Here is an 18846-nt window from a genome sequence, read left to right on the forward strand (position 1 = left end):
CAAACGGATGGGACGGGAAAAGATAATAAGACGTACACACTTTCGCATATTTTATATATATTTTTTAAATTTATTGCATAACCAATGAGTTATGCAATGGCAGTACGAAGGCTCGAGAACCTTATCTGCCAGTCAACCTTAGGTAAGTATATTAAGTAGGTATGGATTACGCAGTGGCAGCCCTAAGCAGTGCCGTCACGTCTAATCCGTGTCAGCGTTAGCAACACGGGTAGCGCGTGAGAACGGCTGGATGTGTGACGAATGTCCTTCACACCTCACTTAGAGGTCGGTACAATCATTTTGTATCTGCTTTTTTTTAAAAATTGGAAATCCATCGTCATCATCATCAACAACCGATAGACGTCCACTGCTGGACATAGGTCTCTTGTAGAGACTTCCACACGCCACGGTCTTGCGCCGCCTGAATCCAGCGGCTCCTTGCGACTCGTCTGATGTCTTCTGTCCACCTAGTGGGGGGTCTTCCAACGCTGCGTCTTCCGGTGCGAGGTCGCCATTCCAGCACCTTGAGACCCCAACATGTACCGGTTTTACGAACTGTCCCCTGTCCATTGCCACTTCAGCTTCGCAATCCGTTGAGCTATATGTCGGTCACTAGTTTTCCTACGGATCTCCTCATTTCTGATTTGATCACGTAGAGAAACTCCAAGCATAGCTCTCTCCATCGCCCGCTGAGTGATTCTGAGCTTTCTTACGAGCTTGGAAATCCATAGTTCCATACTAATATTATAAATGCGAAAGTGTGTCTGTCTGTCTGTCTGATAGTTTTTCCCGGCCCATCTGTTTAAGCTTTTTTGACGAAAGATACAGAGATAGCTTGCCTCCCAGGGAAGAACATTGGCTACTTTTAAATTGCATCATGTAGTACCTACTGTTAGTACTATAATAAAATTTCCTCGAATAAAGATTTTTCTTTCTTATTACTTATTTTTTGGGGTTCTGTACCTCAAAAAGAAAAAAATAACACTTAAAAGACCACTTCGTTGTCTGTCTGTCTGTCTTGTATGTCAAGAAATCTATAGGGTACCTACCTACTTGCCGTTCACCTAGAATCATGAAATTCGGCAGGTAGGTTGGTCTTATAGCACACGTAAGGGGGAAAATCAGAAAATCGTGAATTTGTGGTTCCATCACAAAAAAATGATAACGTGTTCATGAACAGAATGATAACTTTCAAAGTAAGATTACTATACCACGTGGGGTATCATAATATGAATGGGCTTTTTACCTGTAAGTATACTCTAAAACAGGGTTTTATTTATTTTTATACATAATATTTTTTGATTTATCGTGCAAAATGTCGAAAAAATACGACTGTAGTACAGAACCCTCTGTGCGCGAGTCTGACTCACACTTAGCCGGATTTTTTTAAGTGTCATTGTAAGTATGTAGATGAAAACATTGCAGGCCTCAGGGCATGCACGATGCACCTCCGAAATCTCGCCAGACGTGGCTCTGACGGCGGCTGCCAGTCAAAAGGGCTTTAACCTAATCCCGGTTGGATTAAGGAAAAAATAAACCGACGGACCCCTCATGTCCCGCGCAAGCGTTCACGCTTCACCGCGCACACATCGAACCAAATAATCCATATCAATATAACCAAACAATTCTGAGCTCTATCACAACGAAATAAGAAGTAAGGAAGAAAATACAAATGTAAAAGTTTATTGCAAAAAAAGTTCGGCATTTGACGCTTGAGGTTTCGCCGTATAATGTAATTGTTGTAAGGTTTGTTTTTTTATTTATTCTATTGGGTTTTTTATTTGCTTAATATTTTTCAAAGGTGTTATCACACACTATTTTTAACCAACTTCAAAAAAGGAGGAGGTTCTCAATTCGTCGGACTCTTTTTTATTTTTTTATGTGTGTTTGAAAAGGTATAGGTAAAGTACCTACTTCCAAGGTGTACTTCCATTTAAATTTGTGAAGATCTGATGAACATCTTCGAAGATAGATAATGGAACTCCTTAACGGATAAGAGTAAATTGCTCGCGTTCAGTGTACTTAGTAAACAGAAGATTTTTAATCAGACTATTAATATATAATACCTAAAAATTGGTAAATAATTTTTTTTACAAAAAAAATCACTCTTCAATACCTAACCGTGTTTGTACACTAAAAATTAAAAAAATAATTTAATTTATTACCGATTATATTATTATGTATACAAGAGTTTAGGTATATAGTTCTATAATATATCGGTCTAGTTCTATAATAGTCGGTGCCAATGAGGTGCCATTGAGGAGTCTCAAAAAATGAGTGAAAAAAAGCGCATGGAAAGTTTTTACCCACATAATATTATTGAATTCATCATATTATTTTATTCTAACAAATATTTCCTTAAGATTGAGATATCTAGGTATTTTGAAAGCGATCGTAAAAGCAACCACAATATTAAATTCACTTTCATAAACATTTGCGGTTTCAAAGAATCAGGAAAAGAAAAGAGAACGGATTCAAATAAACTACAAAGCGGGGCGCTATTGAAAGTAAAATTTTTAGAAGCCTATAGGAGTGCTCTTCAAAAATGTCAACTGTCAGAAAGGACCACACAAACTAGTGAATTATTCGTACTCTGCAGGATTTACCTTCCCTTCCCGTAAAATACCTTTCAAGTTTCAATACAATATGGATATGGGATAAACCAACAATGAGGCGTCGAAAATCTATACCTTTGCTAAGCTGCTGAAAAAAAAACAATTCTGCTAAAAGTTGCCAGACCGAAAAGTAGAAAAGACGCATCCAAAAACAGATTATGACAAGCCCCTATTTTGTTTGTAAACATATCTATGGAGATCACAATGGAGGTACGTAATGTGACACCTTTGTTGATTGGATTGATCATAAGTTGGTTATTGATACGTGAATTTTTCATTGTGGTAACACTAGGCGTAGATTGGCGGCAAAATAGGCAAATTGTTGATATTTGGAGGTATTTACTGGGCGCAGATGCGCGCTAAAACTGGCTTACAGCTTACTGTTGTATCATTAATTGAATGTGGAAAAAAAAGGATATACCTATTATATTATATTATATAGTAGTTGAATTCGGATGTGTGGATGAATGGAAGGGAGGTTGTATTCATCTTTAGGCTAGCTGAGCTAGCTTTAATAACAATGGATGTAACCCTTGAGGATAAGTTTATGGTATTAAACTTTCAAGAAAGAATATTCAGATAAGGCAGGCCTGCAGGAAATCAGAACTTAACTCAAAACATTGGAGCACAAGACCAATTCTATTTCATAAAGTCTGATCATAGGACTTAATATTTGAGAGTTTTGTCAATTTGCTTAAGCCAAACAGGAGTAGGTATGGGTTTCGAGGCAGATCCGCCTTACCCAGGTATAGACTTAGGAAAGAACACTTCCCCAATGACTAGCTTTTAGCCTGATTGCCTAAGTCTGTCAATCTTTCGGGCTTAGCTGTGGTCTTCATGACACATCCAATTACGCTGCGATGTGATGCTTGCGATGATGAAGGAATTTGCAGAAGCTCACCAGATACCGCAGACTTATTTAATACTAGATGATGCCCACGGCTTCGTCTGTGGAGATTTAGGTTTTTAAAAATACCGTAAGAACTCTTTAATTTTCCGGGATAAAAAGTAGCCTATGTCCTTCCCCGGGATGTAAGCTAACTCTGTACCAAATTTCATTATACCTAATCGGTTAAATCGGCCGTGAAGAGCCGGCCGTTACTTTGCTTTATGGCTTATAAAGCAAAGTAAGAAGAAGAAGAAGACAATCAAGCTTGATGGCATAGATTAATTATTGGTCTCGCTTTGTATGCTTGATGGATACTTTTCTAATATTGTCATTATCAACAAAGTACTTCAGCCCTGGGTGGGCCTTGGCTTGATCAAGCAAACTTTTCCATCGGAGGAAGTCAGATGCAGCTTTTTTCCCAAACCCTCAGGTCTTTCATCACTCAGTCAATCCACCGACCTCTACGTCTTCCTTGGCGTCCACGGGTACAGTCTCTGTTTTGCTATCCAACAACTTTTTCGGGGTTCTTGGGTCCTCCATACATTGCACATATTCTGACTACCGAATTCTTGACAGTGTAGACGGACCAATTAAATTTAATGTCACTGAGATAAGGAATATCTCTGCTGAGTGCTGGACGTCATTTAGGTGGTCGGTTGTACATTGGTGGCCAAGCTTGTTGCTTGAATATCATTACCTGGGTGTATTACACACAGTTCTAGCATCATTTCAAATCCGCAGAGTTAGCAAAGTCATTAGTCGTACTGGCGAGCGGAGCAGTCGGTAGCATGCAAAATTTTGCGTCTGGCCACTCTCAGGGACTAATGATCGCAGATAGCGGCCGCCCTCTCATCCCACATTAGGGGTGCCGACGATGAAATAAATTATTCATTGTTTTCTTCAATTGCCTCAGTAACTTGTTGACTGTTCTTAATAATAGAAGATGGGAAATAGCTTTTTAGTAATTTGATCAAAGTTCTGCAAACTTTACGTACATATTACATATTTTACGCAATTAATGGTTATCGTTTAGACTAATAACAAATCATATTATGTTTACGTACATATAAAAAGATAAATTGACTAACTGACGTATTGTATAGGTATATAATATATTTCCTTGTGTATTGTAGACTGACATAAACAGACAGACCGATAAAAACTTGAAATTCTGCATACTGTAGGTTTCCTCTATAACGTAGCTCTCGACTAGAAAGGATTTTCAGAAATCATTTAGATATAATATAGGTATGTAGTTAAGTAGGCACAGAAAATAATTTATATCGATCTTTAGAAGGAGGTAGCAGGTTTGTCTTTGTCGTTGAGAGCGACAAAACTTCATATTGGTATGAGTGACAGAGAAAACGCTCTACAAAGCCGAAATGTCATTTAAAAGCCCGTTGTACATTACTTTCTGCCATGCACTGTATAGTTACCAGTTATTGAATAAAAAATACAAATACAAAAGTGTAGTTTGCACGTTCAATGATTTCTTTAGGTACAGAAATTGATTACCTAATAAAATATTGATTAGCATTAGCATAAAATATTGATTATCAAGTAAAAAAAACCGTATTATATATTTAAATTTGTTTTGTTTTGAACTACGAAATATTATTAATCAAATTTTCTCAGTTCTCTAAATTTTAAAAATTTGTGAGGTGAGATGGGTATTACATTCCAATTTGCCATATAGCATGTTATTTGGACAAAACTTTTGCTTTAAAAGGAGCCGTAAACCCCATTTTTCCCAGTAGACAACCCTACTCTCCGGCGTCTAGTTCTATAATGAAGCAATTTAAATGCATGAGGCAGGGCGCGAGAGCCGCTTGGTGGGGGATCAACTTTCACCTCAGAAGAACCTAAGTAACAGTCTACCCTCACAGAAATATTTACTTTATTGTGATTGAAATAAAATTTAAGTTAGTGTAATTCAAGGCTGTCAAAAGGATTTTCTGTATAAATAAATGTGTGGTAGGTATGGATGATAGTGGCTGCGCGGGGTAAGCACGGTATATCTCTGCAGGTAGAGGATTATACGAGGGTACTGAGCTTTGTAGGCGAAAATGTTTTTCTAACTTATTCGGAAGAGTGAAAGGAAAAGTGGGGAAAGTGGTATCAATTCGTTGTGCAGTTCAAGTTTGTTCAATTTAATAGAATTGCTAATAATACTAGGTACTTACCTAAAGTTTTATTAAGTTATTGGTTCCTATATTAACTGAAATACGCCTTAGATGTTTTTTGCTGATAGAATGAAAAAATATTTATATAATACCTACTAGCTGATGCACGTCACTTGGCGTGGACTTAATAGGTTAAACTCTTTGATCTTCCAGAATAAACTATGCCACTGTCCAGAGTCCAGGACTTTAACTACTTATGTCCATCCAAAAAATCACGTCAATAATTCGTTGCTGCGATGTGGCGTGATTGAAGGACAAACAAACAAACACACTTTCGCATTTATAATAAAGGTAGGTACCTATTTTTGTGACATTTTGTTACTTATCTACCTAGCTACGTTATTTTATTGAACCTTTTTGTTAGGATTAAACTAATTCTTACCTCACAGTTATGTTTCCAAATTCGAACTTTTTTTTAAAATTAACAGGATAAGTGTGAGTGGGAATTTAGCCTACCTACTTACTATCTACTTTCCTATTTACATTCCCGTTTCTTTTACCGCAGAGCCATCGAGATTTTCGAAATCTTGAAGTCGAGATTTGTCACTCAGACACGTTAGCCCAGTGCGTGTAACGAACTCAAAGAAGGGGTCAAAGATTTACGTACAAATTAAATTAATTAATTAATTTAATTAATTAATTAATTAAATTAAATTAAATTAATTTAAATTTAGACGGCATAACTTTATGGGAAGCACTGGGAAACGTGCTAAAAATTACCTTTGCTCATGGCTTTAGCAGGCAATTACAGCTGGATAGGATTGTCAATAGCAAGGTGTATTCGATTCCGTGGGGGTACTTAATCGACGTCACTCCGTTGAACTCTGAACACGACCTTTGATAGGGTTGACGCTTGGTAGTCTGTGACTACCACGTAAGTTATACAGTGATTAAGTATTAGTCACTATTAATTTTATTGTTATAAATCTCGCTTACATTGCTATGAATTCAGGGGTTTAAAAAATACTATAAACTTTTGCATGCCCCTTTTGGTTAGGTACCTATATTTTGGAGAACGTTATTACCCTATGTGCCTTGAATATAATTATAAACCTATACTAATTATAATTAAATATCAGTTAAATATCTAATATTACCTACTTCCAACTGACTACACACGCACATTGGACCTGATCAATGGACACCGTTAGATTGGTAGCCATAATTTGATCATAGCATAATATTACGTAGATATATCAGATAATAGAATCACAGAACACTTAATAGTACTTTCCAGGTAGAAGAATATTGTAGAGAAGAAGAAGAAGAAGAAGAACATTTTAATCACACCCCTCGTTACTATCTGCGGCGACGTCATTGCGTCTGACTGGAGCGCACATTGCACTTGATCGAGGGGCACACTGCTGTATTGTGGCCCAGTTTTGATCATATAGGTGCCTGATAATCATAATGTTTAAATTATTTTAGAAATAGGACCTTGTTTTAATCGCACCCCTCGCTCAGAATACGTAATAATACAGGTACCCCCTCGCGGAATTGCTTCTCTGCGGTGACGTCACTGAGTCTGGCAGGCGCGCACATTGCACCTGATTGAGGGGCACACCGCTATATTGTGATCCTGTTTTCGAAACATTGATCGAATTTTTGCCATTAAACAAACTAACCATTAATGCAGTTATACATACTTCATTATGATCACATTATAACCCATCCTCCTCCTCTCAGAGTGAGAAGGGTTTTGGCCATAAAAAGGAGAAATATGTGTACCTGTCCAAGGTACCTATAAACTAGTCTATAGGAGTTTTTGCTTTATAAGCAGGCCTTCTTCAGACTACAGGTGCCTACTGGTAGTCTTTAAAGAAGAGAAGAAAGGCTTGAAAACAGAGTATTAGGTATAAGCTAATGGGCAAGTAGAGATAATCTACTATAAGTGGTGAAAAAGTCGGAAGACAGAAGAAGATTACAATGTATTAGCAATGGATTTGTGTTATATTATGTACTAGCTTATGCTCGCGACTTCGTCCGCGTGGACTACACAAATTTCAAACCCCTATTTTACCCCCTTAGGGGTTGAATTTTCAAAAATCCTTTCTTAGCGGATGCCTACGTCATAATAGCTATCTGCATGCCAAATTTCAGCCCGATCCGTCCAGTAGTTTAAGCTGTGCGTTGATAGATCAGTCAGTCAGTCAGTCAGTCAGTCACCTTTTCCTTTTATATATTTAGATTAGTAAAAGTTAGGTCAATAGACAGCTTAATAGGCTATAGGGAGAGACGGAAAGGAAGTCAGATATCCATCGGAGTTGAACTATTTGTAAGCCATAAAGTACACCACCCAACTACGAAATCTTAAAGGAAATTAATTTACTCCTTACATTTCGGAGCTTGAGAACGGAATATAATATTTATCAAGGGGCAAGGCTTTGCTGGGGGCGGTTTCGTATAATTCATAACCGCTCGCTGGCTACTCACCAACGCCTCTACTTTCCAATAATTTATTTTCTAAGCAAAAAGTTAGAAAATATCTAAGACTAGCTTTTGCCCGTGACTTCATACGCGTGATATAATTTATACTCTATATATATAGTATCAACTCGGGGATACCGAATATGGAGCTAGCTGATCCGCCCTGACTTAGTTCGAGTGGAATTTTTGAAAATATTTTCTTAGCGGAGGTTTTGGCACCAACGCACAAACGATATTGAGCAACTAATAACTGTACCTAGATAATACAGACCAATAAATTTATCTACCTATCCTTAAATAGTTGTTTTTGGCTTTAAATGGAATACACTCGGTAGCATAAGAGTAGCTCTACTGTCTATGGTATCGGCATGGTATGGGACCTCGCACCGGAAAACGCAGTGTTGGCAGAGCCCCTACTTGGATCAAACGAGTCGCAGGAAGCCATTGGATTCAAGCCCTATAAAAGACTTAAGTCTTGGACCTAAGTCCAACAGTGGACGTCTATCAGTTGATTATGATGATGAACTATCTACCTATGGTATGAAACAGTCTGAATTGCTTTGAAAAGATTTTAAAAGCGAAAAGCTGCGTAAAATCTAAAAAAAATCAACTTCACCGACTGCCCGTTATTTTCGTTGTTTATTTTTTTAATTCCAACTGGGCGTAGCGGTCATTACGTTCGAGCTGTCACTATGCAACGACTGGTAATATTATGCCGCCCACCAATTCCACCTATTCTAGAGATACGCATCGGTGGCCGGCACGCCTACACAACAAATGAGTGCAGTGTTTTGATCACGCGAACAGAACTAGGAAAAACTTCAAAAACTGTTGGCAGCTGCTCATGACAAAGGGTCCTGCATGTGAAATGAAAAAAAAGCCGTGATAGCCAAGTGGTTACGACATCCGCCTCCTATTCGGTAGGTCGAAAGTTCGATCCTGGGCATGCACCTCTAACTTTTCAGAATTATGTGCGTTTTAAGCAATTAAGTATCATTTGCCGAAACCTGCATCCCTGAGAGCTTTCCATAATGTTCTCAAAGGTGTGTGAAACTGCCAATCCGCACTTGGTCAGCGTGGTGGACTGCAGCTAAACCCTTCTCATTCTGAGAGGAGACCTGTGCTCTGTAGTGGTTTGATCATAATGATGATGATGATGATGATGAGGAATGTAGTGATAGCTCAAGACATCAGCTTTCTAGTCGGGCTGTCCGGGGTTAGATCCGGGGTACGCATACTTATATGAAATATGAGATTCGGCAGTTATACTCAAGAGTGGCATTGGTTAGATAATTTCCTATTTATCTAGCGACCAACCCATAATAGGTATAGGAATAGGATATCCCAGGATTTACTACCGATCAAGATATCGATCTTTGCAGCATTGATAGTAGATAATGGAGACTGTTTTCATACTAAAACAATTGAATTGAAGTCGAACAATACCATTAGAATCGAAATGTTGGCTGAAAACGTAAACTTTCTCATACTCAGCTCTTATAAAGAGGTGACAATTCCTATTCAGTTTACATTGAAAATGTCAACTGTGCGCTTTGCAACGATTTTTATTTCATACCTATTTTATTGCACGTTATGCGAGGTCATAACAGAAGAAATGGTAGACAAGAATCGTAAAGCCTGCATGAAAATATCGAAAGATCCTTTTTTCGATATAGATATAGTGGTAGGCAAACCATGGAGGATTTATTACACTTGGAATATGAGGCTGGATACAAAGTGCTTGGACCTAATTTTCAGAAATGCTACGCAAAAGGTGAGGATATGACGCCTTTCCCAAACTGAAAATGTTTGAAGTAGGAGTAATTATTTTGTAATAATGCTTTATATTTCCGTGTTGTAGGGGAGGCCAATGACCTCTAAATACATAGGTAGGTACTTATAGAGTAAAATGTGTTTTAGTATTGTATATACTTATTGTATTTTTCAGAAAAACCGGTCACACTTTTTATTGCTTTAGTAATGACTCTATTTCTAAGGGCATATTAAAATTATGTATTTATGAGAGCTTATATTATTTTCTATGATTTTGTAAATAATTTACCTGAATCTAATTCCTTACTAATCCATATCCATACTAATATTATAAATGCGAAAGTGTGTCTGTCTGTCCGTCTGTCTGTCTGTCTGCTAGCTTTTCACAGCCCATCCGCTTAACCGATTTTGACGAAATTTGGTACAGAGATAGCTTGCGTCCCGGGGAAGGACATAGGCTACTTATTAACCCGGAAAATAAAAGAGTTCCCACGGGAATTTTAAGAATCGAAACCCACGCGGACTAAGTCGCGGGCATAACCTAGTAGATATTATATAATAGGGAAAAGCTGACTGACTGACTGACTGAGTGACTGATCTATCAACGCACAGCTCGACCACACAAGTCTATCTACTCGTGTGGCTCAAACTACTGAACGGATCGGACTGGGCATGCTGAATATGATAGCTATTTATATGACCCAGATATCCGCTAAGAAAAGAATTTTGAAAATTCAACCCCTAAGGGAACAAAATAGGGGTTTGAATTTTTTTTAGTTTCACGCCGACGAAGTTGCGGGCATAAGCTAGTAGGAGATATAATTCAGACACCATAATAATTAATATTAGGTATCTAATCCGTGCTTCTGTGAGAAAAAGGCCAGTAGATAAGGATGTTAGTAAGCAGCGCAGTGTGGCGGAGGACTTTCGGCATAGTCCAAAGAGATGGCAAGGGTTTCGAAGGGTACTTCCCCGGTATTTTTCTTTTTAGTCTTGCAACATCGATTTATTATGATTGCCGTAATAAGCTCTACCGCCGCGCTGCTGTGCGCTTGAGGTGACGATCCAGCGCGGATCCGTGCTAACCGTAGCTTAGATTTAAAAGTTTACAACATACAATTGTAGATGGCGCCACATGTACTTCATAACGCGCTATAATTTCGTGTCTTTTACTACACTTTAAAGTTACCGACTTGAAGAAGCTTTACAGAGATAGCTTGCGATTCAATTAATTTTTGAATCGTATTTTTTTGGCAGATCACATTCTTTCATCGAGAATTTGTGATCTTATATTATAATATTATATTATACTAGCTGATCCCCGCGGCTTCGCCCGCGTAGATTTAGGTTTTTAAAGATCCCGTATAGCCTATGTCACTCAGGAATAATGTAGCTTTCTACTGGTGAAAGAATTTTTAAAATCGGTTCAGTAGTTCTAAAGATTACCCCCTACAAACAAACTTAACGACATTACCTCTTTATATAATACAACGGGCCGTGCAGCAGAAATCGTAATATTTTAATTTCGCCATAACTTCAAAACCAAACGTCCAATTTTAATCATTCAAAGACCAAATATTATCTCCATAAACTGTTCTTAGTGATGAAATCATTTATTTTGATAAGGATTAATAGCATGAGTAAAATAAACGCGTTTAAATGTAGTCCAAAAAAAATTCAAGATTTTTAAATAAAAAAATGGTTGCTGTGCCTCACTCGACATAGATGGGTATAGTGTGTCGCGGACTTTTTTGTAGATATTTATAAGATCTACAATTAATTAGAACATTTTATGGTTCTATCTACACTAATATAATATTATAAAGAGGAAAACTTTGTTTGTTTGTTTGTTTGTTTGTACTGAATAGGCTCAAAAACTACTGGACCGATTTTAAAAATTCTTTCACCATTCGAAAGCTACATTATCCACGAGTAACATAGGCTATATTTTATTTTGGAAAAAAATAGGGTTCCGTAAGATATTTGGGTTTTTCGGACACAAGGTGTAAAAAATCAACCACAAAAGTTACTTATTTTGCGTACGCTGCCTAAACTATAAAAGATAGAACCATAAAATGTTCCAATTAATTGTAGATCTTATAAATATCTACAAAAAAGTCCGCGACACACTATACCCATCTATGTCGAGTGAGGCACAGCAACCATTTTTTTATTTAAAAATCTTGAATTTTTTTTGGACTACATTTAAACGCGTTTATTTTACTCATGCTATTAATCCTTATCAAAATAAATGATTTCATCACTAAGAACAGTTTATGGAGATAATATTTGGTCTTTGAATGATTAAAATTGGACTTTGGTTTTGAAGTTATGGCGAAATTAAAATATTACGATTTCTGCTGCACGGCCCGTTGTCTACACTAATATTATAAAGAGGAAAACTTTGTTTGTTTGTTTGTTTGTTTGTTTGTTTGTTTGTACTGAATAGGCTCAAAAACTACTGGACCGATTTTAAAAATTCTTTCACCATTCGAAAGCTACATTATCCACGAGTAACATAGGCTATATTTTATTTTGGAAAAAAATAGGGTTCCGTAAGATATTTGGGTTTTTCGGACACAAGGTGTAAAAAATCAACCAGAAAAGTTACTTATTTTGCGTACGCTGCCTAAACTATAAAAGATAGAACCATAAAATGTTCTAATTAATTGTAGATCTTATAAATATCTACAAAAAAGTCCGCGACACACTATACCCATCTATGTCGAGTGAGGCACAGCAACCATTTTTTTATTTAAAAATCTTGAATTTTTTTTGGACTACATTTAAACGCGTTTATTTTACTCATGCTATTAATCCTTATCAAAATAAATGATTTCATCACTAAGAACAGTTTATGGAGATAATATTTGGTCTTTGAATGATTAAAATTGGACGTTTGGTTTTGAAGTTATGGCGAAATTAAAATATTACGATTTCTGCTGCACGGCCCGTTGTATTATATAAAGAGGTAATGTCGTTAAGTTTGTTTGTAGGGGGTAATCTTTAGAACTACTGAACCGATTTTAAAAATTCTTTCACCAGTAGAAAGCTACATTATTCCTGAGTAACATAGGCTATACGGGATCTTTAAAAACCTAAATCTACGCGGGCGAAGCCGCGGGGATCAGCTAGTATTATATAAAGAGGTAATGTCGTTAAGTTTGTTTGTAGGGGGTAATCTTTAGAACTACTGAACCGATTTTAAAAATTCTTTCACCAGTAGAAAGCTACATTATTCCTGAGTGACATAGGCTATACGGGATCTTTAAAAACCTAAATCTACGCGGGCGAAGCCGCGGGGATCAGCTAGTATTATATAAAGAGGTAATGTCGTTAAGTTTGTTTGTAGGGGGTAATCTTTAGAACTACTGAACCGATTTTAAAAATTCTTTCACCAGTAGAAAGCTACATTATTCCTGAGTGACATAGGCTATACGGGATCTTTAAAAACCTAAATCTACGCGGGCGAAGCCGCGGGGATCAGCTAGTCTTTTATAGTTTAGGCAGCGTACGCAAAATAAGTAACTTTTCTGGTTGATTTTTTACACCTTGTGTCCGAAAAACCCAAATATCTTACGGAACCCTATTTTTTTCCAAAATAAAATATAGCCTATGTTACTCGTGGATAATGTAGCTTTCGAATGGTGAAAGAATTTTTAAAATCGGTCCAGTAGTTTTTGAGCCTATTCAGTACAAACAAACAAACAAACAAACAAAGTTTTCCTCTTTATAATATTAGTGTAGATTATTATATTATATTATAATTATTATTGTAAGTAATTGTAATGATTGAGGCGCTCAAAGATTAATAATTTAATTATTAGTCTCGCTTGTATGGAGGCGCTATTGATCGCGCCTTTGTCCGCGTCCCGCGAAAACTGGCTTTTCCCGTGGATTTACTAAGAACACAAAACAAAAAGAATAATTAATAATGTAACACAAAAAAACTATCCAATTTGGTGCAGTCGTTCACAAATTATATTAATAGGTAGGTACATACATTTCGGCGATTCATTATTATTTAAATATAGATTGTAATCATTGTTATTTGTACTACATATTATACTTACTGTTAATATTATAAATGCGAAAGAGTGTCTGACTGTCTGCTAGACTTTTCACGGCCCATCCGTTTAATCGATTTTGACGAATTTTGGTACAGAGATAGCTTGCCAGGGAAAAATGTAGGTTATTTTTAAGATAAACTTACGCGGACGTAGTCACGGCTATTATGTTTCGAAATATGTTTTCAGATAATTAAGAGAGTATGGTCAGATATGAATGAGTACTTGGAGCAGCAGCCGTATTGGGAAGCAGCTACTCTTCAGTTGACCATGAGCTCAGCGCAACACGAGCTGCTGCTGTTTGCCGACCAGGGAGCTGCTGGGACGTTTTTGGCTGTACCTAATATTGTTCGGGATTCTAGTTAGTAAATACTTTCATCATTATCATCATCAACCAGTCTTCTCTTAGGCACAGAATATATAATAGTACTAACGTCTCAGGTTTGGTCAGAATCCCACTACGCTGCCCCTGTGCGGATTGGCTGACTTCACACACTTTAATATGGAGAACTCTCACACAAGCAGGTTTCTTCACGGTGTTTTCCTTCACCGTTAAAGCAAGTGATATTAAATCGCTTCAAACTATAGGCAGGTGGGAGGCTAGACTAGAGATACATCTAGCGAAATTCCACTGCAGTAATATAACTTCAGATAGGTACCGCAAAACTCACGCAAAAATTGTATTCTAAAAAGTGAAGACGAATTCGAAATAAGTACGCGAAAGGTCGAGATGGAAATCGGGGATGGAACCTGCACAGCCTCCTCGCTAACCCGATGTGAGCGAGCGCGGGTGACGTGCGGGTGTGCGGGGTGTCCCTGCGCCTCATACCCCGATTGCCATCTCGAGCTGTCGCGAGCGTCTCGTTTCAAACTCTGTCTTAAAGTTAGAAAAAGAAAGAAAGAGCAAAGCCAAAGTACACTCTGTATAGATCTCAACCTGAGAATGAGGGAATAGAATGCGCATACGAATGCACATTCTATTCCCTTATTTGTGATTGTGTGTGCGCAAACACAGGTTTGCGCACACATTTGCTTTCCAAGTAGTTGACTAGGTACTTTCTGTTGACCGTTGTGGCCGAAGTTCGCTCGATTTTTTTTTATTTCGACCGTATAGTATTATTTTCTTCCAGATCTAAAACCTATGCGCAAAGGTGTTCCCCTCCTAAAGTTCCAAATGAAGTTAGTCCGCGGTGGCAAGTATCTGCTGTTCATGGACTGCCACATGGGCGGGGCGTCGCTGGCAGCGCGGCCAGGGTACGAGACCTATCGCACGGAGATCGCCACTGAAGCAGAAGCTTTGGACCTGGGCGACGGCTATCCAGCTTGCATCAACGAGAAGAACAATGATGAGCAGTTTTTCCTTAATTAGATCTAGTTTTCTTGTAATTATTTGGATACCTATTTCCTATACCTAAATTAAATTGTTAATTTTATTAGCTGCAATATTAATTAAAAATTATTAAATGTTAAAGTGTTCTGTGTTTATTAATTATGCTTCCTTTCTTCATTGAAGGTAAGTAATTGTTTTGTTCTGTGTAAATGATATGTTCTGTAATAAATGTAAAAATTTACCAAGATGTCTTAAAAGAAAACAAACAAGTCCATACTTAGTAGAAGTTCGAGTCTTGTTTTAATAACTTTTGGCAATTTGTTTATAGATTACTAACAAACAAATATTTATAAGTAAGTATTGTGTGTGTTCATCAGCGCAATATAAAAACTTCCGAATTTAAGCAGTCTGTTTCAGTTTCTGAGAAGAATTTATAAAAGTTAACGGCTAGAAACAAGTTTTAAATAATAATACATACTTAGGTAGGTGGTAAATTTATCTGAAAAATTAAGAAAAACTTCAATAGCAAAATGATTTTTCTTTACATTGCATTACAAATATTTCTGATTTTAATTTTCTCTTCTGCAAATAATACTATTGATGATGAAAATAAACATGAATCTATTGATAAAAAGGAGTTTGAAAAAGTGCAGGAAATTCATAAAAACATAACGTCAAATTGGACAACCTGTGAAGAGTTTCTTGGGAACTCAACGTTTGATGTCCATCAAGTGGTAGACATCGATTGGCAAATATTCTACTTCTGGAATTACAATGACGAGGAGTCATATAACATCCGATTCAGTATTCCAACATCTATTGTAAGTACCTAATGTTTAAGCTGTGCATGCCTACTACTAAGTGGTGATAGATTCACTTGAAGATTCAAAAGCACTTTGTAGAAAATTATTTGAATAATAACTTTTCTATTTTAAATTTTTGGCCGCCACAGTTTTTAGCAAATAGCATAGCTACTGAACTTTATTCATGTTCTGACGCGCACTTGGCCAATTTTTTTTGTCTCTGATTTTTTTTATAAAGTAACACTCATCTGCTCTTCTTTTTCATTCATTTTTCTATCTGACAACCACAGCCGTGACGTGATCTTAGCACCCTACCAGAAAAGATGTGTCACCAAGCCAAGCTAGCCCGTTTTCATCTTAGACGGTATTATTACTTCTACAGGAGACCACCGTCAATTTCAAAGGGCTAACTTATCATCGAATAGAAAAATCAATATAGCATACGAGTGTCGTTTTCATGGCGATTCAACATAACGTTCGATCAAGAAATAAGTATACTAACTACTCTATGCGTTCGATTGATGCTGCATCTGACCACCTAACCCGTACGGCATTTGTGAATTCATTAGTACTACAAAGTAGCTATAGAGACTCCTAAATTCCTAAATTCTCTGATGCTACAAGAGTACCTACCGTGGGGCATAATTAATATTTAGGCTAGATAAAACGTTAAAGCTTTTGTTTTAGCTTGTTGACCGATTTGAAGTGGGGCTAAAAGATATGGATCATAACGTGAACTGGTCTCAAGCCGTGTTGTTTATGGAGACGTCTATAGATTTCAGTGCTCTATACATCAGCACAGAGACTCCAGGGAAGTTCAGGCTTATACCTTCTTTTGTTTTTGGAAGTAAGGATTTTTTAATACTAGAAAACTACTTAAAAATATATACGTACTAGAAAGTTTCGCGAACTAGAGAAAGTGCCTAGGAGGACTATCTCAAATTCTATGAAGATGTCAATGAGACTGGACATCAAACTGTAAGCAAAAACGAATTTGCAGCGCCCGAAAAATTGTTGTGCCGAATGATCCTTCTTGTGCGTAGTAGGTACACAAAGAGTTCTTTGAAGTTTTCAAACATTCGACACACCTGAAAAGTGTGAAGCGAAGCTTTTTGAATTACGTTTGGAATGTGTACAGCGACGGAACACACCTCACTGGCTGGGCAGCTTATTGTGTTAGTGACCTACTCGAAATAGAGTAGGTACAAGATTTCATATACAAAGCGTAAGAAGCTACGAAAAAAAATGTAATAGTACCCTCGTTGTAATATTTTACACAGTTTTTCATTCGAGTTTGTGTCAAGAACAAGATATTATTCTTTTATCCAAAAAAGTGTACAAACAAGACTGTGAGTCGATACACTTAGCTACGACTCTAAAACTACCTACTAAAATTTCACCGTGTATATTAAAGTTTCATTTTGCAGTGGATCATTTCCCTGTATTGATGTTTGGGTTGAAGTTTGTGGAACCAGGATACTTGGCTATTATGAATTGTGAACATCAATTCTGTTATGCTTTGGCTCCATCGGACAAAATGCCGGAAAAACATGTAAGTATTACTAGAGCTATATACGTAATTTCTGATACTAGCTGACTACTGCAGAGCAAAGGAAGAGGTATGTTTTTGCCAATCTATCGAAGTTCGTATGTAGAGTGTAGGTACATGCATTCTCCACTCTAGCATAGCTACTATTGGGCCAATTTTGGAAAATGAGATGGTTATTAAAGGTCATTTATGACATCATCACAATCATAATAGGTATGACAAATACATTATGGCGGATATGAGAACCAATAATTCGCAAAAAAAGTGTTTTGGCCGTTTTGATTATGAGTAAGTATGTAGTATCTTATTATAAGCTGTGTTAGCATAGTGGTTAGGATGTCCGCCTTTTAATCGGAGGTCGGAGCTTCAATCTCGGGCACGCAACTCTAACTTTTCGGAGTTATTTGCGTTTTAACTAATTAAATATCACTTGCTTTAACGGTGAAGGAAACATCGTGAGGAAACCTGCATGCCTGAGACTAGCAATCCGCCATGCACCAGCGTGGTAGACTATGGCCAAAACCCTTTTCACTCTGAGAGGAGACCCGTGTTCTGTAGTGAGCCTGCGATGGGTTGATCATGATGATGTAGTATAAAATTAAAAGATACATTGTATAAATTCTAAAAATAAAGTAAGTTGGTAGGTATCTTGTTCTGCCATCGTTTTACATTTAGAGTCAGAGATTTGACAATTTATTGCAGATCACATTAGAAGCAGAAAAAATAGGTTTCCGAGGCGATCACAATTATTCTTATCTAGTTGTACAGAATTCACCTTTCATTCACAATCCCACGGATGAAGACGAGGATGATGCCGAAGACGAGGAAGAATTCGAAATCGCAAATCAATTCGATGAACTATAAATGCGTAAAATTTTTCATGGGTTTTGGTTTAATAGACTGTCATATTCCATTCAAGTTCTTTTCTATTTTAGTGCAGGGACAAACCTAGCGGTATTCCGAGCGTGAAAATCTGCGTATGAAATTCTGCTACAAGACATATTGAAATGATTAGGGGAGTGCCATATTATAATACGGACAAACTCCAAGAAAAATCCATGCGCATCTTACCGGTAGATTTTGTTCCTGGATATCTTAAGAAATCATAGATAATGCAAGAGCCGCTAGATTCGTAATCAAGAAGCGTATTTATATGGTTCCAATCCATACTAAAACGAGCCCTTACAGTTTCATCCACTTCGTTTGTTCA

At 37.2% G+C, this 18846-nt stretch overlaps 1 protein-coding gene across 1 annotated transcript; it reads left to right on the forward strand.

Moving 5' to 3' along the window:
• The first annotated feature begins 9644 nt into the window (after nucleotides 1–9644).
• Nucleotides 9645–15345, forward strand: LOC117985398 (uncharacterized). The gene is made up of 3 exons (XM_034972100.2): nucleotides 9645–9888; nucleotides 14144–14315; nucleotides 15085–15345. Exons 1-3 carry the CDS (start codon nucleotides 9652–9654, stop codon nucleotides 15321–15323), a joined length of 648 nt encoding a protein of 215 aa, XP_034827991.1. The 5' UTR covers nucleotides 9645–9651; the 3' UTR covers nucleotides 15324–15345.
• Nucleotides 15346–18846: the final 3501 nt, after the last annotated feature.

This window comes from Maniola hyperantus, chromosome 9, assembly GCF_902806685.2.
Source record: "Maniola hyperantus chromosome 9, iAphHyp1.2, whole genome shotgun sequence".
NCBI lineage: Eukaryota > Metazoa > Arthropoda > Insecta > Lepidoptera > Nymphalidae > Maniola > Maniola hyperantus.